Source organism: Bubalus bubalis, chromosome 4, assembly GCF_019923935.1.
Source record: "Bubalus bubalis isolate 160015118507 breed Murrah chromosome 4, NDDB_SH_1, whole genome shotgun sequence".
In the NCBI taxonomy this organism is placed as follows: Eukaryota; Metazoa; Chordata; class Mammalia; order Artiodactyla; family Bovidae; genus Bubalus; species Bubalus bubalis.
This window is the reverse complement of record NC_059160.1, coordinates 31,590,748-31,613,266: the sequence shown is the minus strand read 5'-3', so window position 1 is coordinate 31,613,266 and position 22,519 is coordinate 31,590,748. Positions and strand designations below refer to the sequence as shown.

At 36.1% G+C, this 22,519-nt stretch overlaps 1 protein-coding gene across 7 annotated transcripts in view; it reads left to right on the top strand.

Annotated features, from left to right (window-relative positions):
• The window catches only part of ABCC9 (ATP binding cassette subfamily C member 9), a 154,356-nt gene that overhangs the window by 7,715 nt on the left and 124,122 nt on the right, over nucleotides 1-22,519 (top strand). For 5 of the 7 annotated variants that reach the window (XM_006067642.4, XM_006067643.4, XM_006067644.4 and 2 more), the window contains exons 5-11: nucleotides 5,624-5,745; nucleotides 11,144-11,310; nucleotides 12,344-12,586; nucleotides 18,134-18,328; nucleotides 20,475-20,627; nucleotides 21,116-21,271; nucleotides 21,753-21,887. In XM_006067642.4, the coding sequence (XP_006067704.1) occupies nucleotides 5,624-5,745; nucleotides 11,144-11,310; nucleotides 12,344-12,586; nucleotides 18,134-18,328; nucleotides 20,475-20,627; nucleotides 21,116-21,271; nucleotides 21,753-21,887 (1,171 nt within the window). Of the gene's footprint in view, nucleotides 1-5,623; nucleotides 5,746-11,143; nucleotides 11,311-12,031; nucleotides 12,238-12,343; nucleotides 12,587-18,133; nucleotides 18,329-20,474; nucleotides 20,628-21,115; nucleotides 21,272-21,752; nucleotides 21,888-22,519 lie in introns of those variants that run through there. The other 2 variants (XM_025283380.3, XM_044941234.2) reach the window with 2 other exon arrangements.

Here is a 22,519-nt window from a genome sequence, read left to right as displayed (position 1 = left end):
TCCTGCCCTTAATCTTTAAGAGCATCAGGGTCTTTTCCAATGAGTTGGCTCTTTGCATCAGGTGGCCCAAGTATTAGAGCTTCAGCTTCAGCATCAGTCCTTCCAATGAATGTTCAAAGTTGATTTTCTTTAGGATTGACTGTTTTGATTTCCTTGTCATCCAAGTCTAATATATTTATGTATAAATATATAACCAGTTCTCAGATATTTCTATTTATTTTGTAAAACTGCAGAGATATATGAGGCAGGCATTAAAAGAGTCTGAGAATCAATGAGGATATGACTACAAATTGAGGCAGAGTACATAATTATTTCAAAATCATGATTTGCTATAAAACCCCTATTTTTAAAGGAATTTTGTCTTTCTTATAAAAGAAGTTTATATTAAGCAGTTAGAATGTAATGAATTCTATTTATAAAGCTGAACATAATGCATGATAATATTTTTATTACATAATAATAGAAAATAAACTCAAGTAATAGGAAAACTTCGATTATGAAATTATGCTAAATGGTGTATCTTTCATTGAAGAATTGATAGGAAAAAATCTTTCAAGTCTATGAAATGAAAGCTTCAAAACTCATTTTCTTCTTATCTAGTAAGAACCTCCCCTGACATCTGTTTATGTTTTTCTGTTGCAATTTACAAGGAGTGAAACTTAGAGACTTTTGTCATGGAGCCATCTATTTTGTAATGTTTTATGACAGTTCTTTGCATTTATGTGCACATCTTAGTTTCTGATTAAAAGGAAAATTAAAGACCCTAAGTCTCCTCTCCAAGCATTTAGAAGCTTATCAGCCACTATTTTATTGAGAATTGCTTACAACTCTTTGGCATATTTATGTTATGTTGTATTGCTGCTGCTGCTGCTAAGTCGCTTCAGTCGTGTCCGACTCTGTGCGACCCCATAGACGGCAGCCCACCAGGCTCTGCTGTCCCTGGGATTCTCCAGGCAAGAACACTGGAGTGGGTTGCCATTTCCTTCTCCAGTGCATGAAAGTGAAAAGTGAAAGTGAAGTCGCTCAGTCGTGTCCGACTCTTCGAGACCCCATGGACTGCAGCCTACCAGGCTCCTCCGTCCATGGGATTTTCCAGGCAAGAGTACTGAAGTGGGGTGCCATTCCTTCTCCGTATGTTGTATTAGCATAGCCAATTTTAGTCTTCATTTTTTAATTCCCTTACCATATGGGCTGACCTTCCATGTTATTATGTGTTTGTATAAAGTGGAAGATAGTAGAAGTCCCATGAGTCCTAAAAAGTTGACATCAAGTAGGGAGAGATGGCTCCTCCTTTCCAGCCTCATGGTTGATGTGTAGGTTCAGAGACTTTAGGACAGAGGCTGAGGTAATAATGAGGATATATACTTATGGGGGAAACCTGTTTCATAGCGGTAGTGATGCAAGAGACCCATGCTTAAAACAAGCAGAAATACGCTCTTGATCTTGTGTAGCCTCTCCCATTCTTTAGCTACAGACTCTGATCCTTGCCCTTTTCATCCAGAACTCCTAAAAAGACGTCTTTCAGGGACTTTTTTGGTGGTCCAGTGGTTAAGACTTCGCATTCCAATGCCAGGGGCATGGGTTCGATCCCTGGTCAGGGAACTAAGAACCCTGCAAGCTATAAGGCAAGACCAGGGGGGAAGAAAAAAAAAAAAGACATCTTCCAGTATTTCTGAATAACTGGAAGATATAGTTTGGTTTCTCTCTTACCTTGTCCTAGTTTGGAAGCTGCTTCTACAAGAATGCCAAAGAATATTAATGACACTTTCATGGGTATCTTTTCCTCTTTAACACACTTATTATATTAAGACTCTGCTGATTGTGCCTTCCTTCTTTCTTTTTTTTAAAACAAAACTTTATGAACTATTTTTTACTTAAAATACCACAGATGTTCACTGTAGTTTCACTATAAGTGAAATGATGCAAAGACTTTCCTAATTGAATATTGGATTTTTTAAATTAATAGTAATACAAATATTAAAGCTATTGATTTTTTTTTATAGAAATACATCCTGTTTTACACAGATTTTCATAAGAAGTGTTCTCTTTTTTTACTTCTGTCTAAATAATTTGTGATTCCGGTGGAGAAACCCGTCTAGGCTTAAGAATCATTTTTAGTTTGCTCTTCAGCATAATTTGATTAGTTTATTACTAAAGCATGTCATTCGTTAAATGAATACCTTTGGGAATTTATTCACATTTTTCAAGATAGTCATATATTTGGTTAATTAATATAATTAATAAGCATTAAGAATTTACTGATTGGATTACTCAAGTCCTTGTGTTGATTATTTTTTACTATTCTTCAAATTATAAAAGTGTGCATTAAAATCACTATTATTGTGTTTTCATTTAGGTTTTTATTTTCCATCATTTTCTCTTTTTTGAAATTGTTTTCTGTGATATATAGTTTTTGGTTTTCTCTTGAACTTTCCTGACTAAAGATTTTCTACCATAATGGGATATATATGCTTCAATACTATATATCTACCATTTGAATATTTATACCAGAATACCGAAGTCTGCCAATTATTCTCTAAAAATAGTAGTGTAGTGTAGTGTATTATTAGTCATTCAGTTGTGTCCGACTCCCTGCAACCCCGTAGACTGTGGCCCGCTGGACTCCTCTGTCCATGGGATTTTCCAGGCAAGAACACTGGACTGGATTGCCATTCCCTTCTACAAAAAAGTTAAAGGAAAGGATAGAGTTTGGGGCACCACTCAAAACCTATACTACTTTGTAAGGAGAGCAGTAACACTATGAAAGGAATCTTAATAAAAAGTACTGCTGCTGCTGCTGCTAAGTCGCTTCAGTCGTGTCCGGCTCTGTGCTAGTATGGTTAAAAATCACTAAAAAAAAATACTATAAACATAAACCTTACTGTAGCTTCTGCTGTCTTTATTAATCCTTCATTACTGCCTTCCTTACTGATGATTGTTATTCTTTTTCAAGATAACTTAAATTGACTACTTAATTTATTTATTATAATAATTTCTTATTGAATTTGTTTACGATTACAAACTTTCTTCTGGGTATGGTTTTAAACTGCATTATATAGGCCTTCACAGGTAATATGCTTATTTTAAAATTTTCTAAATATTATTTTTTTTAGTTCTGTCTTTTCTTTAATAATTAAAGAGTATTAGAAGCATTTTAAATTTTTTACTGATGAAATATTTATTTCCTATTTTTTCTCTTTGATTATTTGAACTATTTCTGGGAGGTAGTTGGTGTTTTGTAAGCCAACTCTTACATGATCGTAATATTATCACATTTTCATTATCCTGTCAGTATTCATGACTCCAAATCTCTGCATACACTTGCCTGTTAGACAGCTTCTTTTGCAGATTTATTAGAAACCTTCACAATCCACACATTCCTGTTGAAACGTATTAGCTTCCTCTCTCCAATGGGCTTTTCCTCTCTAAATCTTATTTGGTTGTACCATCATCTACTCAAGCACCCTGGGGATTATTCTCCCCATTGCCATCACCATCACACTCATACTCAAACACTATTAAAAGTCCTATCCATGTTGACATTTTCCAAAGGTATTATTTCCTCCATGTTACTGCTGCCAAAGCTTAACTTGGGCTTTCATCATCTCTCATCAGGCCTCTCCCCGTAGTTTCCTAACTACTGTCCTTCCTTTGTGTCTCTCCTCTGACCTCAGACACATATTACCTGCCAACTCCATTATCCATACTACTACCAGATTGATCTGTTTCTAAAACCCTAATCTGATGGTACCACTTCCTTGTTAAAGTATTTGTGTTTTCTGCAAGATTAGATTTCAGCTCCTTACCACAGCACATGAAGCCTTTCATAATATATCCAAACTCAAACTTTCTATTTAAGGGACATTAAACTTCTTGGAATTTTGCCCATTCTATTCCCTGCTTATTAAGTGCTCTTCCACCAGTTTCCTGATGAGTGGCTTGCTTTTTATATTTCAGTTCCCATTTTCAGCTATACCTCTTCTGATATGACCTTCCTAAATTGTTTCTCTTTCCCGCATTCGCAGACTACTTACTTTCTTCTTGATATCATCTGTGTACTAATACATTTAAATCATTTGAGAAAATGTAAATGTTTAGCTGTATGGTATTTTTAATACAAATGGAATTGAGGGCTATCTTCACATTGTCCTGGCATATTTCTGATCTAACTGAAGCTCTTTGTTGCCCTCAGAATGAAGTGTCATGTCCTTGCAGTCACACTGAATTGCTTAAAGTACCCTTGAATGTATGGGCTTCCCAGGTGGCTCAGTGGTGAAGAATCTGCCTACCAATGTAGGAGACGTGGGTTCGATCCATGGGTCGGGAAGATCCAGTGGAGGAGGAAATGGCAACCCCACTCCAGTATTCTGTCTGGAGAATCCCATGGACAGAGGAGCCTGGTGGGCTACAGTCCCCGTGGTTGCAAAAGAGTCTGACACAACTGAGCAACTAAACAACAGCAGCCACAACTCTTGAACATATCTAGACTCTCTACTTGGAACAGTCTTCCTATCCTTCCTCTGAGTAGCAGTTCCTCATTCTTAAGGTCTCAGTTTAGAAGTCACTTCTTTCAGGGCTTTCTCTGTCTCAGGCACTAGTTCTACATGAATTCCCAGTCCCTTCACCTATGTTATAATTTCTTGTTTCCAGTTGTTCTTCTCAGTGGACTCTAGACTTTGTGGCCACAGACACTGTATCTTATCTTGTTCATTGTTGTATCCCACAATCTAATGCAGTGTCTGGACCAACAAACATATACATGTGTTGAATGAATTAATGAATGTGGAGAAATCATTGAAGACCATGAATGAGTGAGTGAAAGTCGGTCAGTCGTGTTCGACTCTTTGCGACCCCATAGACTAATACAGCCCTTAGAATTCTCTAGGCCAGAATATTGGAGTGGGTAGCCTTTCCCTTCTCCAGGGGATCTTCCCAACCCAGGGATCGAACCCAGGTCTCCCACATTGCAGGAGGATTCTTTACCAGCTGAGCCACAAGGGAAACCCATTGAAGACCATAACGTTTGGGAAAACTATCAAAAGAATAAATGTACTTTCACATACAGTAGAGTTCATACTCAGTTTATTGTTTTTACTCGCTTTAGGTTAAATTATTTCAGCAGTTCTGCCCTTCAATGTAGGAATAGTTATCTATTTGCTTTTGTTGTAAGCATTGTAGTGTTTTGTTTAGCTGTATTTATCCAACCCTCCATGTTAGGATAAACCCTTTCAGCAGAATTATATTTCCTTGGGCTTCCCTGGTGGCTCATTGGGAAAAAAATCTGCCTTCCAATGCAGGAGGCATGGGTTCGATCCCTAAGTCAGGTAGATCCCTTGGAGAAGGAAATGGCAAACCATTCTAGTATTTTTGCTTGGGAAATCCCACGGACAGAGGAGCCTGGCGGGCTACAGTCCATGGGGCCACAAAGAGTTAGACATGACTTAGTGATTGAGCACTCAAGGTAGTCTTCCTTATTTGTTCTCTTAGCATTCTGTATATAAAATACCTCATTCTGCATTTTAAATATTGGTAAGGGAGCATTTTAATGAAAAAATTAGAAGCAACAATGAGAAACTGTCTGAACCTTCAGCTGTAGACACTGACACTGTACCACTCTCTGTAGACGGCGGGAGTCGAGGCATCTCCACCTCTTCATGCCTGCGGTGATGGGATTTGTTGCTACCACCACATCCATAGTATATTATCATAATATTGAAACATCAAATTTTCCTAAGTTACTTTTAGGTGAGTATGATCAAGTGCTGTTGTTGTTTTTTCCCAAAGAACTATTTGGTTTTCTTTTTCCTCAGAGTAAATGCTCTCAGCTATGGTTGGACTGGAAGGCATGGGAAAACCATAATAATTTATTCTCTTTAGTCTCCCATTCAATGTGGAGATGAAGTCAGTTGTTTATTGCTCTAGGCTGTGAAAACTCCATCCCCTCAGGACATCTAATGAGCAAGTCACCTCAGCTATTTCTGTATATTTCTGACTCTGGCTTGGGAGTCTTGAGGCATTTCCAAAGACCCAGGTCTTTCATAATGGATACTGTGGGCATGTCACACTCTTCTTGGGATTTCTGTCGAGACAGATATAGGGGCACAGGGAGGCTCTTTGCAGCAGAGTGTGCTCCATTGTATGCTAACAACAATACTGTCCTGAGCAACAGCTGCCCCCAGAGCACAGCCCTTCACCTCGGCATCCTGCTTAGCATTATTTTTTCTAAGCCTTTCTTGCCTTCTTGTCCTGTGGAAATCAGAGACTGTCTAAAGTTTTCCCAATTTTATATTCTGCTTTATGCTGAAATGATTGAACTCATCCCAAATAGTTATAAATATAATACTCTGATCCATCCTTGCATTCCTTAATGGACACTTTCATACAGAAAGCTGAGATGAAGATTACAGAACATGGATTATGCATGGGCTGCAGGGGCCTCTGTGTCCTCTAAAATAGTAGGCAAGATTGTATGTGTTTGTGTGAATGTTTAGTTTTCTAAGGTTTATGGATTTGGTTTGATTGCTATTTGATGAAAATGACATCGACTACTACAATTAGGAAAAGGAATAATTAAACCGTGCAAATATTATTTTATTTGCATATCCAGCAGGCATCAAAATTTGAAGTGCATAAGTGATAAGTGCTGTTTATTTAATTCTGTGTTGCATCACGTTATATGATTTGGTAAAGGTAATTAAACAAAGACAAGTTGTCAGAATTAAATATTCATTTAAAAGGCTTGTCCAAATCCTAATTATCTCAATAGAAACCTGTTTGGTTCAACATGGTAGTCAGGCATTATCAGAGAAATCTTTTGATGTAGATGCCCAGAAAGGCAACAGCAAAAATAAATGTAACATTGAGAATTCGATACTCTAGACAATGTTTCTGAAAAACTGATGAGGATATAAGAGTTATAAGATGTGATTAGAAAGGAGATGTGCATTTTAATAATATTTTAAGAGAAATGCAGTCAGAATCCTGCTCTAAATTTTTATGTAGATATAAGCCAGAGGGCACAAACTGATCATATTTCTGAAAGGACTTATAGAATTAAAAGCTTATCTAACTTTTTCCTTACTTTTGGTTCAGTTCAGTCGCTCAGTCGTGTCTGACTCTTTGTGATCCCATGAATCACAGCATGCCAGGCCTCCCTGTCCATCACCAACTCCCGGAGTTCACTCAAACTCATGTCCGTTGAGTTGGTGATGCCATCCAGCCATCTATCTCATCCTCTGTTGTCCCCTTCTCCTCCTGCCCCCAATCCCTCCCAGCATCAGAGTCTTTTCCAATGAGTCAGCTCTTCGCATGAGGGAGGAATATTTGGATCTAGAAGAGTCACACATTTTTAGAACACAGAACTAGTAATTTTGTCCCAACATTACATTATAAACATCACCAAACATATAGAAAATTGAAAGAATTATATGAATACTCATTTTCCTACCACCTGAATTCTTCTATTATTTTCTTCTATTTATCAAGTATCTGCTTTCCTCTATTCATCTATCAGTTCATCCCAATTTTTTGATGCATTTTAAAGTATGTTGCAGGAATTGATATTCATCACTTCCTGATTATTTCAGCATGTACATTATTAGCTAAAGTTAAATATTTGCAGTTCTTTTTGTGAGATAAAATTTACATACCAAAGTACAGAAATCTTAATCTACTAAATGCACACACCTGTATAACTCTGTAATGATCTAAAGTGTTGCCATCATCCTTGAAAATTTTCTTGTGCTCCTTACTAATCAGTCCTTTTTTCATCTCTATAGCGGAACATCTAATCTCATTTTTTTTGCACTGTAGATTAGATTTGCCTGTTGCAGAATTTCACGTAGATTGAATCATACAGTGTAAACTCTTCTAAGACTGCTTTCTCTCAGCAGAATTTTTGGAGGCTCATCCATAACATAGTTTCAGTTGTATTTTGTTCTTGTGATTTTTGGATCATATTCTGTTATATACCACAAATATTCCATAAATATACTCCAGTTTTTCCATTCTCTTGTTAATAGTCTCCTGGACTGTCTCCAGATTTTGACTATCATGAAAAAAAACAAGCTACTATAAACATTCATGTGCAAGGGTTTTTTTTTGTTTGTGTTTGTGTGTGAATTATGTTTTATTTCTCTTGGGTAAATACCTAGGAGTGGAATTGCCGGGTCAAAGGGTAAGTAACATGAATGTTTATATTTGTGAGAAACTACTAGATCATTTCTCAGTGGTTTATTTTACACACACTAACAGCATATGGGAATTCCAGTGGTTTCACATCCATTTGAAGATCTTGATTTTCTAATTTAGCCATGCTGGTGTTTACTGATAACACATTGTGGTTTGAATCTGCATTTCCCTGCTGACTAATGATCTTGAGCAGTTTTGATGAGTTTATTGGCCATTTATTATCTTTGTGAAGTGCCTGTTCGTATCTCCTGCCACTTTTTATGGCATTACACTTTTATTATGGAGTTGTAGCAGTATTTTGTATATACTAGACACTAGTATGTCATTAGACACGTTTTAAGAATATTTCCCTCCCAGTCTGTGGCTTGCAAGCTCATTTACTTAATAGGGTCTTTTGATGAGCAGAAGATTTTAATTTTAATGTGGTATAATTTATCATCTTTTCATGTAAAATAACTGCTCTGTCTCTTAAGAAATCTTTGCCTTCCCTCAAAATATACTTCCCACGTATATTCTTGTTTTTTTTTTTAAGACTCTTTATAGTTTCAGTTTTTATTTTTAGGACCGTGACCCATTTGAAGTTATTTGTGTGGATGGTATATAAGGTGTCAAGTTACTTTTTTTCCAAATGTACATCTATGTGTTTGAGCACCATTTGCAAACTAGACTTTATATTTCTCATTGGATTGCTTTGGGACCTTTGTAAAAGATTAAAGCAAGTGCCTGTTTAAATATAATCTATTTCTTGCCTTTATATTTTCCATTCCTTTAATCCATTCATGGACTTTTATGTCATCACTATTCTGTCTTGATTACTACAACTTTGGAGGTCTTGAAGTCATGTATTATGATTATATAGCTTGTTTTCTTTGTTTTTCTCCCAAGACTACTTTGGATAGTTTAATTCTTTTTCATTACCATGTGCAGGTTAGAATCAGGTTATCAGTTTCTACTGAAAAAAAAAAAATTCCTGGTGGGGTTTTGATAGGGATTGCACTGAATGAACAGAATAATTTGGGGGACGAAATGACATCTTAAAAATGTTGAGTCTTGCAGTTTATTATCTACTTTTATAGATCTTTCATTTCTTATAGCAATATTTTTTAAATTTTAATGTAAAGGTCTTTTATGTCTTGCTAAGAATTATTACTAGGTTTTTTGTTGTATTAAAAATTTTATTTTCCAATTGTTTTGCCGTTGTATAAATGCAATTGGGTTTGTATATTGACCTTACATCTTGCTACCTTGGAAATTCAATTAAAAAATAATTAAAACTACTTTAACTTATTTCTCTGTAAGTTTTTTGGGATTTTCTATATAAACAAACATGCCATCTGAAAATAGAGGCAGTTATATTTGTTTCTTTTCAAACTTTATGCTTTCTTTTTTATTTTTCTGGCTGTATTGCACTAGGGAGAATCTCTAGTAAAATTCAGAATAAACGTGGTGAGATGAAATCCTTATCTAGCTCCTGATTTTAGAGGAAAAGTAATCTTTTGTACTTAATTACAGAATTGATATAGACTTTTTATATAAGACTTTATCAAGTGAGTAAGTTTGCTGCTATGCAAAGCTTTGCTTTCTCAGAGGTTTCTTTTTTTAAAAATGGTGAGTAGCTCGTATTTTACTGACAGACTTTTTTTCTGCATCAGTTGTAACTGTTATATTGCTGTTAAGGTGCTTCTGCTGATGTTCATTGATTGATTTTTCAAATGGTTAAGTAACCATGTGTACTGGGCTAAGCCACACACGGTCATGGTTTGTTACCCATGCTATATGTTGCTAGAGTTTATATGTTAGGGTTTTTACATCAATCATGAGGGATATTGGTTGTTTTTTTTTCTCAAAATAGTTTTGCCAGGTTTTGATATGTTGGGATACATAAATGAATTGGAAAATACTCGCTATTTCTGTTTAATGAAGGGCATTGTGTGAGATTAATTTTATTTCTTAAAAATTCAGTAAAATTCATCAGTGAAGTTATCTGGGCCTGGAGTTTTAACTAAGGAGGGGATTTTAAATTATAAATTTATTTCTTTATAATAGACTCTTCAGAGTATCTGTTTCTGTTTATGTCAGTTTTGATAATTACAGTTTTTGAGAAAATTTCTGTTTCATCTAAATTTTTTTTGATTTATTGTCATAAAGTTGTTCAAGATACTCCCTGATTATCCATTTTAAGTACATAGGAGATACAGGGATAACTTTTCCTTTATTCTTAATATTGGTCATTTGTGTTGTTTTCTTGATCAGTCTAGCTGGGGACTTATCAATTTTCTTGATCTTTTAAATAGTCAACCTTATTGGTTTATTTTCTCAATTATTCTTTTTCTGTTTTATTGCTATTTTTTACTATTATCTCTCATTTTTTCATTTTGTTCATTGTTCTTTCTCTACCTTTTTAAGGTGGAAACTTTAGGTCATTGATTTTGGATCTTTCATTTTTTCTAAAATAAATATCTAAAGCCATAAATTTTCATCTCAGTATTGTTTAAGTTACAATTCCTAAATTTTTAATCTGCAGTATTTTCATTATAATTTAGTTAAAATATTTTCTAACTTCCCCGGTAATTTCTTTTTTAACATATGGTTACTTAGAAATGTATTGTTTAGTTTCCAAATGTTTTGAGATGTCTAGACATCTCAGTGTGTGAAAATACCCCTTCCATTATCTCTGCCTGGTGTTCATACTATATAATCCTCTCTCCTTGAGTGTGAGTGGACCTGTGACTTCCTTCTAGCTAATAAGGTTTGGCAACGATGAAGATATCACATCTGTTGGGATTGCAGCCTTTGTTCATATCTGGATTAATTCAAACAAAATTATCTGAAAATAGAATATCTTAAATTGTCTTTGTTATTAAAAAGTATTGTATTTATATTGAGATTTCAGTAAAATCTTTAAAATAGCAGTGACGGGTTGTATCTTTTCTTTTTCTGTTTAATTTTCCAGCCTTATTCCTGTATTGGGTAATGGCCTTTATCACAAAAACCATAAAGCTGGTCAAATATTGGCAGTCTGGTTGGGGAATATCAGACCTGCGTTTCTGCATCACAGGCATAATGGTCATTTTGAATGGACTCTTGATGGCTGTGGAGATCAATGTCATTCGGGTCAGAGTGGGTATCTAATAATTTTTGTTTAGTTACTGGAGTTCAGAAGCAAATATTAGAGATCATGGCCAGCTTGGCATCATTAGTATTCAAGAGCCTATACAATGATATATCGTTTATGTGTACAAATATAAAGTTGAGCAATTACTAAGTTCAGACCATTAATTTTCCAGAAATCTCAATATAACCCTGGAATCTATTGATTCACCTGCAAATATTGAGTGCCTAGGATGTGCCAAACAATTATGCTTAGTCCATATTATAGATTAAACTGTTTTCATCAGGAAATTCTACCACTTGTAATTGGTCCAAAGCAAACCTGGCTCAATCAAACTAGTGTATTCTCAGAAATGTCAAGCTGATAAGAAGATAACTTAATCCACTTTCTTCACTTCATTGATGAAGAAACTTCTGTAGACAGAACTCTAGCTTTATAAACAAAGTAACATGATCAAATCTCATACCCGGTCTGTGATTACAAATCTGTTGTACTTCCAGCCATATAACACTGCCTGTTACATTGTGTGACATACCAGTGACCTGTTTTTCAATGTTCATTTTCTGTCAGAGCACTCTGAATTTGCTATGAATAGCAAGATACATGTTGCCATGGATAGTGGAAACAGCAAACATCAGCCAGACCACAAATTAATAGAGAGTGACTCAACAATGCTGTTGATAAAACATTTAAGCAATCTGCACAGTGTAAAAATCTTCATTTAGTTGACTAAATATCATGAAATATCAGGAAAGGGTATCATGAAAGACTGATTTTTAGTGATAACTCTTTTAAAGAAATAATTGATTTTTTAACATTCACCTAAGTGTAATTAAATATGAAATTCTGGAATTTAACTAGAATCTAGTCACAATAAAAGGGAATTTTTTTCTAAGAAGAATATTTCAGAAAAGGATGGAAAGAAGTATGAAAATGTAAAAATTAGCTTCATTAAATGAAAATGTAAAAAAGTTTAAAAATTTATTTTTAATGTGTGGGAAAAGAATCAGGTTAATTGTTCTGGAATTTTTCTTATCACAGAGATATGTATTCTTCGTGAATCCGCAGAAAGTAAAGCCCCCTGAAGACCTCCAGGATCTGGGTGTGAGGTTTCTCCAACCGTTCGTGAATTTATTGTCAAAAGCAACCTACTGGTGGATGAACACGCTCATCATATCTGCTCATAAAAAGCCTATTGATCTGAAGGCAATTGGAAAATTACCAATAGCAATGAGAGCAGTAACAAACTATGTTTGTTTGAAAGATGCATATGAAGAACAAAAGGTAAGTCAGTAACCGTTTTTCATGTCCATGATTGTAAAGAATGGACCTCTTAATACAAAGGCACTAAGCTTAAATAATGTTAAGCTTTTGTTGTTTAGTTGCTCAGTCATGTCTGACTCTTTGTGATCCCATGGGCTATAGCCTGCCAGGCTCCCCTCTCCCTGGGATTTCCCAGGCAGAGAATACTGGAGTGGGTTGCTGTTTCTTTTCTCCAGGGGATCTTCCGAACCCAAGAATCAAAGCCCTCTCCTGCATTGCTGGTGGATTCTCTTAAATGACAGTAAATAATATTTAGGGAGAGCAGATTTTCTCCATCTGTCTTTCCCAGTAGTTTTGAGTCATGTTAACTGGGCTGCTGGAAATATACTGGAAAAGCCAATGAAATATGTTATGTTAGTTGCCCAGTCACTACATGAAGAGGGAAAGAGTGCTATCTTTTCTCTGGCACCTAATGGAAAGTAAGAATTAAAATCAATAGCCATGTATGTCGAATCCTTGTCACCATATAATAATAATCCACAGATTTTTCATTGTTTTGTTTCAAGTATCTTAATAATTTTTATTATTTAAAGGGAAAATAGGTCATATCCATGAATAACTTTTGAGAAATGAAAATCCTTAAATTAGTTATTAATTAAAATTTGAACTCTGCATTTCAAAATTGGGGAACTAAATTAAATAAAGGGGCATCATCTGCCTATTCCATGTATCACTCTATATGTCTGGCAAAATTGATTTCTTCTGGTATTTTCTGTGGATATTTATAACTGCCTTTAAAGATTTAAATATGAGACTATGGATATTTTCAATTTGTCTTTTTATAATTCTGAGTAGTCTTGTGTGCTATTCACAGTGGTAGATGTATTTTATATTGCTGTCACCTACAAATATTATTGTAACTAAAATATGAATATTTATACCAACATTGGAAGGAAATACTGTATGGTGGATCAGTCAAAGAGTTTTTGGCTGTTCTAAATCTAGATCAACAAAGCATTTATGGTAAATGATGAAAATGACCTCTGTTTCGTGTCAAAAATGTGTGTTATGAAATTAATAATCCAGGAAATGGTTACTACAGATGAACCTGAGTCATCACTCTGGTTTTACCTCTGGGAAAAGTATTGCATTGTTTTTTAACAACTTCTAAATAAAGATTAATAATATAGTCTAAGCATAGCTTTAGTTTTCTGAATGCTCTTTATAACAGATTTGCTTAAATATCAGTAAGCTTTAAAATATAATCGAATTATTCATCTCACAAGGAGTTGAATATGAAACATAATTGAACTCTACTGCGTTGAGTTAGCTTCTTTGCCAAGTCATAATTGTGATTGTTTGGGTCTTGAAATCTTTTCAACAAATGATTATAGAAGTGTGAAGCCATGAGTTGGCATAAGTAGATATACCATTCTTCATTTTGCATCTCTTTAAGTAATAACTAGGAGGCACAAGTCTAACATAACTTTAAAAAGTATTGACCCCATTTAATGGAGACAGGAAATACCTGGAGAAGAAGCAGTTTGAAGCTAGGATTGATCTCGGAGGGAGAGCCTGAAGAGATGTGAGCGGTCCTGAAGGGTGGGGTTCCCTTCCTGGTAATTAAACCTGGATAACCTGGATGAAAATCAAGAGTCCTAGCCACTAGACCACCAGGAGCTAGAGACAGAAGCATAGTGGCCCTGGCTCTTGCCCCTATTTGAAAGCAAGAATGTTTCAAGGAGAGAAAAACTGTAATAACGGGTACAAAGTTTATTATTAGAGACATAGCACAATGTGTGGGAAAGCATACAGGAAAACAGTTTGTTTATCTAACTCAGAACCAGGGCAGAGATACACACCCAGAGAAAAAGGGTATGGGCATCTTCTCTAGTGAGGAGGGCAGTATGTCAGAAACTACGCAGAGAGACACACCCGGAGAGGAGTTGGAGCATCCTGAGTGAGGAGGAGCTCAGTACAGAGGTGATGTAAATCACTTATAAAACAGTCTCTCTGGGACTTTGTTTACCTTTGGCCAATTACTTTGTTTCTTTCTTCACCCCTGACTGGTCCATGGACCCTCCCCAAGATGTGTGAGCAACTTTTCTCTAAGGTGGATCCCACCACAGAGGCCTATGGGTGCATGTCCACACTTAAGGGGTGGGTTCCCTTCCCTTTTCAACCCCCAAGAAGCCTTCCTGCACATGTGCAAACAGGGAAGTCTTTCTTGACCTCAAGAGCGGGTACTTTATCTCTGGTTTAGCAGAGCTCAGCTTTTGCCACTAGCTTTGTCTTTGGAGCTTCTGGGTAAGAACAAAAGCTCAGTTTTACTCCACTTGACAAACACCAGGTGTCTGGCCCAGAGGCACATTGTCTCCTATCTCAGGATGATCTCTTTTGTTTAGCTTGTAATAATGTGATAAGTTAATCTCTTGTGACCTAATATCTTAGATCTTAACTAAACTTCAGAAATCTTAACTAGACTGTCAATAACCTGTACTTTGCGTTTCACTACGGAATGAAGTAGGGCAAAGACTAATGGAGCTTTGCCAAGAAAATGCACTGGTCATAACAAACACCCTCTTCCAACAACACCAGAGAAGACTCTATACATGGACATCACCAGATGGTCAACACCAAAATCAGATTGATTATATTCTTTGCAGCCAAAGATGGAGAAGCTCTATACAGTCAGCAAAAACAAGACCGGGAGCTGACTGTGGCTCAGACCATGAACTCCTTATTGCCAAATTCAGACTTAAATTGAAGAAAGTAGGGAAAACCACTAGACCATTCAGGCATGACCTAAATCAAATCCCTTATGATTATACAATGGAAGTGAGAAATAGGTTTAAGGGCCTAGATCTGATAGATAGAGTGCCTGATGAACTATGGAATGAGGTTTGTGACATTGTACAGGAGACAGGGATCAAGACCATCCCCATGGAAAAGAAATGCAAAAAAGCAAAATGGCTGTCTGGAGAGGCCTTACAAATAGGCCTTCTTTTCTCTTGTGAAAAGAAGAGAAGCGAAAAGCAAAGGAGAAAAGGAAAGATATAAACATCTGAATGCAGAGTTCCAAAGAATAGCAAGAAGAGATAAGAAAGCCTTCTTCAGCGATCAATGCAAAGAAATAAAGGAAAACAACAGAATGGGAAAGACTAGAGGTCTCTTTAAGAAAATCAGAAATACCAAAGGAATATTTCATGCAAAGATGGGCTCGATAAAGGACAGAAATGGTATGGACCTAAGAGAAGCAAAGGATATTAAGAAGAGATGGCAAGAATACACAGAAGAACTGTACAAAAAAGATCTTCATGACCCAGATAATCACGATGGTGTGATCACTGACCTAGAGCCAGACATCCTGGAATGTGAAGTCAAGGGGGCCTTAGAAAGCATCACTACGAACAAAGCTAGTGGAGGTGATGGAATTCCAGTTGAGCTATTCCAAATCCTGAAAGATGATGCTGTGAAAGTGCTGCACTCAATATGCCAGCAAATTTGGAAAACTCAGCAGTGGCCACAGGACTGGAAAAGGTCAGTTTTCATTCCAGTCCCAAAAGAATGCTCAAACTACCGCACAATTGCACTCATCTCACATGCTAGTAAAGTAATGCTCAAAATTCTCCAAGCAGGGCTTCAGCAATATGTGAACCGTGAACTTCCTGATGTTCAAGCTGGTTTTAGAAAAGGCAGAGGAACCAGAGATCAAATTGCCAACATCCGCTGGATCATGGAAAAGGCAAGAGAGTTCCAGAAAAACATCTATTTCTGCTTTATTGACTATGCCAAAGCCTTTGACTGTGTGGATCACAATAAACTGTGGAAAATTCTGAAAGAGATGGGAATACCAGACCACCTGACCTGCCTCTTGAGAAACCTGTATGCAGGTCAGGAAGCAACAGTTAGAACTGGACATGGAACAACATACTGGTTCCAAATAGGAAAAGGAGTACATCAAGGCTGTATATTGTCACCCTGCTTATTTAACTTATATGCAGAGTACATCATGAGAAACACTGGGCTGGAGGAAGCACAAGCTGGAATCAAGATTGCCGGGAGAAATATCAAATCACCTCAGATATGCAGATGACACCACCCTTATAGCAGAAAGCGAAGAGGAACTAAAAAGCCTCTTGATGAAAGTGAAAGTGGAGAGTGAAAAAGTTGGCTTAAAGCTCAACATTCAGAAAACGAAGATCATGGCATCTGGTCCCATCTCTTCATGGGAAATAGATGGGGAAACAGTGGAAACAGTGTCAGACTTTATTTTTCGGGGCTCCAAAATCACTGCAGATGGTGACTGCAGCCATGAAATTAAAAGCCGCTTCCTCCTTGGAAGGAAAGTTATGACCAACCTAGATAGCATATTCAAAAGCAGAGACATTACTTTGCCAACAAAGGTTTGTCTAGTCAAGGCTATGGTTTTTCCAGTGGTCATATATGGATGTGAGAGTTGGACTGTGAAGAAGGCTGAGCACCAAAGAATTGATGCTTTTGAACTGTGGTGTTGGAGAAGACTCTTGAAAGTCCCTTGGACTGCAAGGAGATCCAACCAGTCCATTCTGAAGGAAATCAGCCCTGGGATTTCTTTGGAAGGAATGATGCTAAAGCTGAAACTCCAGTACTTTGGCCACCTCATGCGAAGAGTTGACTCATTGGAAAAGACTCTGATGCTGGGAGGGATTGGGGACAGGAGGAGAAGGAGACGACAGAGGATGAGATGGCTGACTCGATGGACGTGAGTCTGAGTGAACTCCGGGAGTTGGTGATGGACAGGGAGGCCTGGCGTGCTGCGATTCATGGGGTCGCAAAGAGTCGGACACAACTGAGTGACTGATCTGATCTGATCTATTTCCATATGGTGTCATTTGGTAATATTCACTACTGATATATTTATTTTCTAAATCAAAGAGAATTAAGCTTAATTTGGACTTTGGAAATTTGGGCTCATTCTTTGACAACTAAAAATAATACAAAATGTTTGAAAAATTTGCCTAGTTACTCTTCATTCTCTTTCTTTCATTAAAATGAATTCAATAATGCATATATATGGAATTTAGAAAAATGGTGATGAACCTCTTTGCAAGAGCAAGAATAGAGATGCAGACATACAGAATGGATTTGTGGACAGAGTGGAGAAAGGAGAGGGTGGGATGAATTGAGAAAGTAACATTAAAATATATACATTACCATGTGGGAAATAGAAAGCTAGTAGGAAGTTGCTATATAACTCAGGGAGTTCAGTCTGGTGCTCTGTGATAACTTAGAACTAAATATATATATTACATACATATAAAGTTTTGGAATGTGTTCAAAATTAAAATAACTAGCTAAATAAATGGAAATATATTATAAATGGAAATATATTAAAAATGAATTAAGTGTCTGTTGGTTGCAAGAATGCAGGAATACCAAACTATATGTAGTATATTGAAAGTGACTCAGTAACATTTATTTTTATCTTTTAAAATATCAGAAATACTAGAAGAGATTTCCATAGTGGCTAAGATTAATTGCCACTCTATCATTTTATTTTGGTTCATCAAATTTTTTTTATTTCAGAAAAAAGTGGCAGATGACCCAAATCGGACTCCATCTATATGGCTGGCAATGTACAGAGCTTTCGGGCGACCAATTCTACTTAGTAGCACATTTCGTTATCTTGCTGACTTACTGGGTTTTGCCGGACCTCTCTGTATTTCTGGAATAGTTCAGCGTGTAAATGACACCCAGAATGAAACAAATAACCCAACAGGAGTAAGTTTGTGGTGCCTTTGAATGGAAATATATTATTGGCAAATTTCTTTTAATTGTTACTTTTTTAAAATGTGGTTTTATGAGCAGTGCAAATAATCTTATTAACAGAGAATTGAATGCTTTTTAAAAGAATGAAAATTAATTTTCCTTGTAGAGAAAAACATTAGCCTATGTATTCATTGAATGGATTTGGCCAACAAAATTATTTCCCAGATTCAGAGGCTATAAACATTTAATAGCATTTACTGTGTTCTGCAAATGATGCTCAGAAATTTAACATTGGTTATTTTATTAGATCTTTTTAGCAATCCTGTAAAGAATTTTCATGCATGAGTCCTTGGGGGTGGCTGAATCACTTTTTTTCCCCTGATGGCTCAGATGGTAGAGTCCGTCTGCAATGTGGGAGACCTGGGTTCGATCCCTGGGTTAGGAAGATGCCCTGGAGAAGGAAATAGCACCCCACTCCAGTACCCTTGCCTGGAAAAGCCCATGGACAGAGGAGCCTGGTAGGCTACAGTCCATGGGGTCACAAAGAGTCGGACATGACTGAGCGACTTCACTTTCAATGGCCAGTGATGTGGGCAATGTGATTTGATTTGGTTTCCTATATAGTGAAAGCCACCTTGCTTCATAATGATCAGGTCAAGTCACATTATATTTTTATTAGACATTATGTTACTATTGGGGACTATATAGTGTAAAATATTTGCTGTTATAAATTTACAACCTTATATTTTCTATTCTTAAGAAAGTCTGCATCATGAGCTTCCCGATTTCCTTCTAAAATAAGAATTGATTTCCCTAGTTTCACGTGTAGAAACTCTAGTCCAGATGAATCAGTTTTCCTTTTTTACGGTCTCAATCTGATTTCCAGTCCTCTTTTTTTACCTTTTGGAATTGTATGCATTTCTAAAGCCTTCAGTAAATGCTGCCTTCTCATTGAAGCTTTTTCTGATTGTCCTTGTTGGTGGAATTTGCTTCTCTTTGGTCATCTCCTAACACATTGTTCGCTTCACATTGGCACTTGCCATAAATGATATTTATAATGAAGCATGTTATCTATGGATATGCTTATCTTTCTACGTTGTGAGCTCTCTAAACAGAATGACTATGAAGCTCCCATTTTTGCCCTCAAAACCCAGTTCTTTGCATATATTAGTGCTCAATTGTTACTAATGTAAACCAGCTATTTTACCATTGAATACATGTTTGTGATGTTTTATCCTTGCTAGCCTGATTATATACAGATATTGAAATTCCACATAGTATCCAATCATCCCTTGTACTTAGGTGTATTAACCATGTATTTTTCTGAGAAAAAAGAAAATTTACACATTTGTGTATATCCCCTGGAAAGATGAGGAAGGGACCAGAAATATTTAGAATTTAACTGATCGAAACCATAAAAAAAAAAAAGTGGCTCAATTGACATGTTGTGTTTATCTGAGTGTTACTTTTCCCTCATTTCTAACAAATAAGTGACCATATGCTACTGTTACAAACAAAAAGCTATCAATTTGTATATTCTTATGATGACTTCAGTTATAATCTGACTGAAATAGTTTTTAAAGTTATGCTTTGTCACTGAAATTGTCTTTTGGGCAAAATAGCCAATTTATGTTTTTTACCATTTATAATTTATGTTTTCATCATATGAATTAAGATGAAGATCAGAAAAAGTCAACTGTGTAGACTTTATTATTTTTAATTAATAAGGCTATGGAAGTTGTATATTTGTCCCATTGGTCTTGCTGACGTTGTAGGTTCTACTTCTAAATTACAAAGAATCTAAACTAACTTTGTCTTGGTTTACTACTAATGTTTTCCAGTTAACCAAGGTAGACTATATCTTTGTAGAAAATGTATTAACTTAAAAAAATTTTAATGTACCTATTTTCCTACAAAAAGGCTTTTCCAACAATCTTAATGATCAATTTGAAATTTTTTGTGTTCAACTGGTTTGTGTTTGTATCTGTTGACATTATGAGGAAAAGCCAAATCGTCTTACTCTGACTCATTCTACTGCTGTATTATAAAGACATTGAATTTTTATATTAAGCAACCATGCATTATTTGATAAATGCAAACTATATACTGGTATATGAATAGTTTTAATTTATATCTTTTTTTTTCATTTTGGGATAAGGCTTCAGAAACCCTCTCATCAAAGGAATTTCTTGAAAATGCTTATGTTCTAGCAGTTCTTCTGTTCCTGGCTCTTATTCTGCAAAGGACATTTTTGCAGGCTTCCTACTATGTGACCATTGAGACTGGCATTAACCTGCGTGGAGCCTTGCTGGTACGTATAAGCTCTGAAGGATCCTGACCACAAACCATTCAGTGATAGGAATAGTTGAGAATTCAGTTTTATTTTTCTCCTTCCATTTTCAGTTTGATATTATGACATCAATACTTTCAGGATCTACTTAATAAAAAAAACGTAAAGTTGATTAATAAGCCCACTGAATTAAAAATATTCTAATAATATATTAACATATTTTGAAATCTTGCATTTATTTACTTCTGTTACTGTTTGTTCCAGAGATTATGTTTAAATTTGAATATATGTTGAGATTATATCATCAGGAAAAATAAGTTTGTATTTAGTTGAGGACTAAAAGTAACAATGCTGAAATAAAAATAATAGCTGACTTAAGATGGCATTATAGGGTTTTCTCCTTTTTTTCAGAAAATTTAAAAATCTTAGTTTTTTCAATGCAAATAAATAAGGATAGTGTTGATTTTTAAAATTTGATCTTCAAGTATGTTTTTTTCCCTTTTTTGCAGGCCATGATATATAATAAAATCCTTCGGCTTTCTACATCTAATTTATCCATGGGTGAGATGACCCTGGGTCAGATCAATAACCTGGTCGCCATTGAAACCAATCAGCTCATGTGGTTCTTGTTCCTGTGTCCCAATCTATGGGCCATGCCTGTTCAGGTAGATCAATATGAGTAAGATTCTCATTTGCTGAGGAAATAATAAGAAATTGTCAGTTTTTAAATTTGTTTGTGTCCTTTTAAAAGTTTGATGACTGTTTCTGGTCAAAAGCGTCTTGGGGCCCCTCTGCAACTTCATGTAGTAAATTGGTTCGACACCAGTTGTACACATCATGTTGCTAAAAATAAATTCCTACTCCTTAGCCTTCCCCAGATAAATCATCATGAAATCCTACTGTCACAGCTGAGTTGACTTCCAAATAAACTTAATGGTTGTTCAGTTGCTAAGTTGTGTCCAACTCTTTGTGACCCCATGGACAGCAGCACGCCAGGCTCCCCTGTCCTTCACTGTCTCCCAGAGCGTGCTCAAATTTTTAAACTTAATAATTAAGAAATACTACAATTTCACTAAACAATATTTCCTTTTGTGCAGTGGTCCCCACACGCCTGTTCTTTCACCCCTTGCTTGTGTTTTCCTTTAGATCATCATGGGAGTGATCCTGCTCTACAACTTGCTTGGGTCCAGCGCTCTGGTTGGTGCTGCTGTCATTGTGCTCCTCGCGCCAATTCAATACTTCATTGCTACAAAGTTGGCAGAAGCTCAGAAGAGCACTCTTGTAAGTAACATCTCTTGGAAACCTTATTAGGAAAATCTAGTAATGTGGTTTCATTTTTAAATATATAGGAAATTAATACCATTCAGGGTTCTTTGGAAATCATTATACTGAAATGAAACACCAATATTTCTTTTCCGTTCTTGGGCAGTGAATGTGCCCAGGGGTTGCACAACCGGTTTTAAAAGTGGATTTGACATCTAAGATTTAATGACCTTAAACGCTAAATACCACCACAAAGCCTGATGTTTTTACAAGTCATGATGTGATGATGAGGCTTTAGCTCTTGTAGATCACATACTTACACTTAGCATATACTAGAGAATACACTTACTTGTGCATTTGATTACATATATATTGGATGTCAATTACTGACATAGGACAAATGGATCAAGGAATAAAGGGTCAGATTTAGTGCTTCTGAAATTAAATGTTCTGAGGGTTGAGTCAGACCACGTGATGAGCTATGGAGTTACACTGAAATGTTTCAGTAGCAGCTGCTCTGCCTGACTATGTTCATGGTCAGCTTGGCAAGTAAGAAAAAGCTCGGCTATTGACCTTTTCTGGCTTCAGTTGGGCTTCCCAGGTGGCACAGTGGTAAAGAATCTGCCTGCCAATGCAGGAGATGCAAAAGA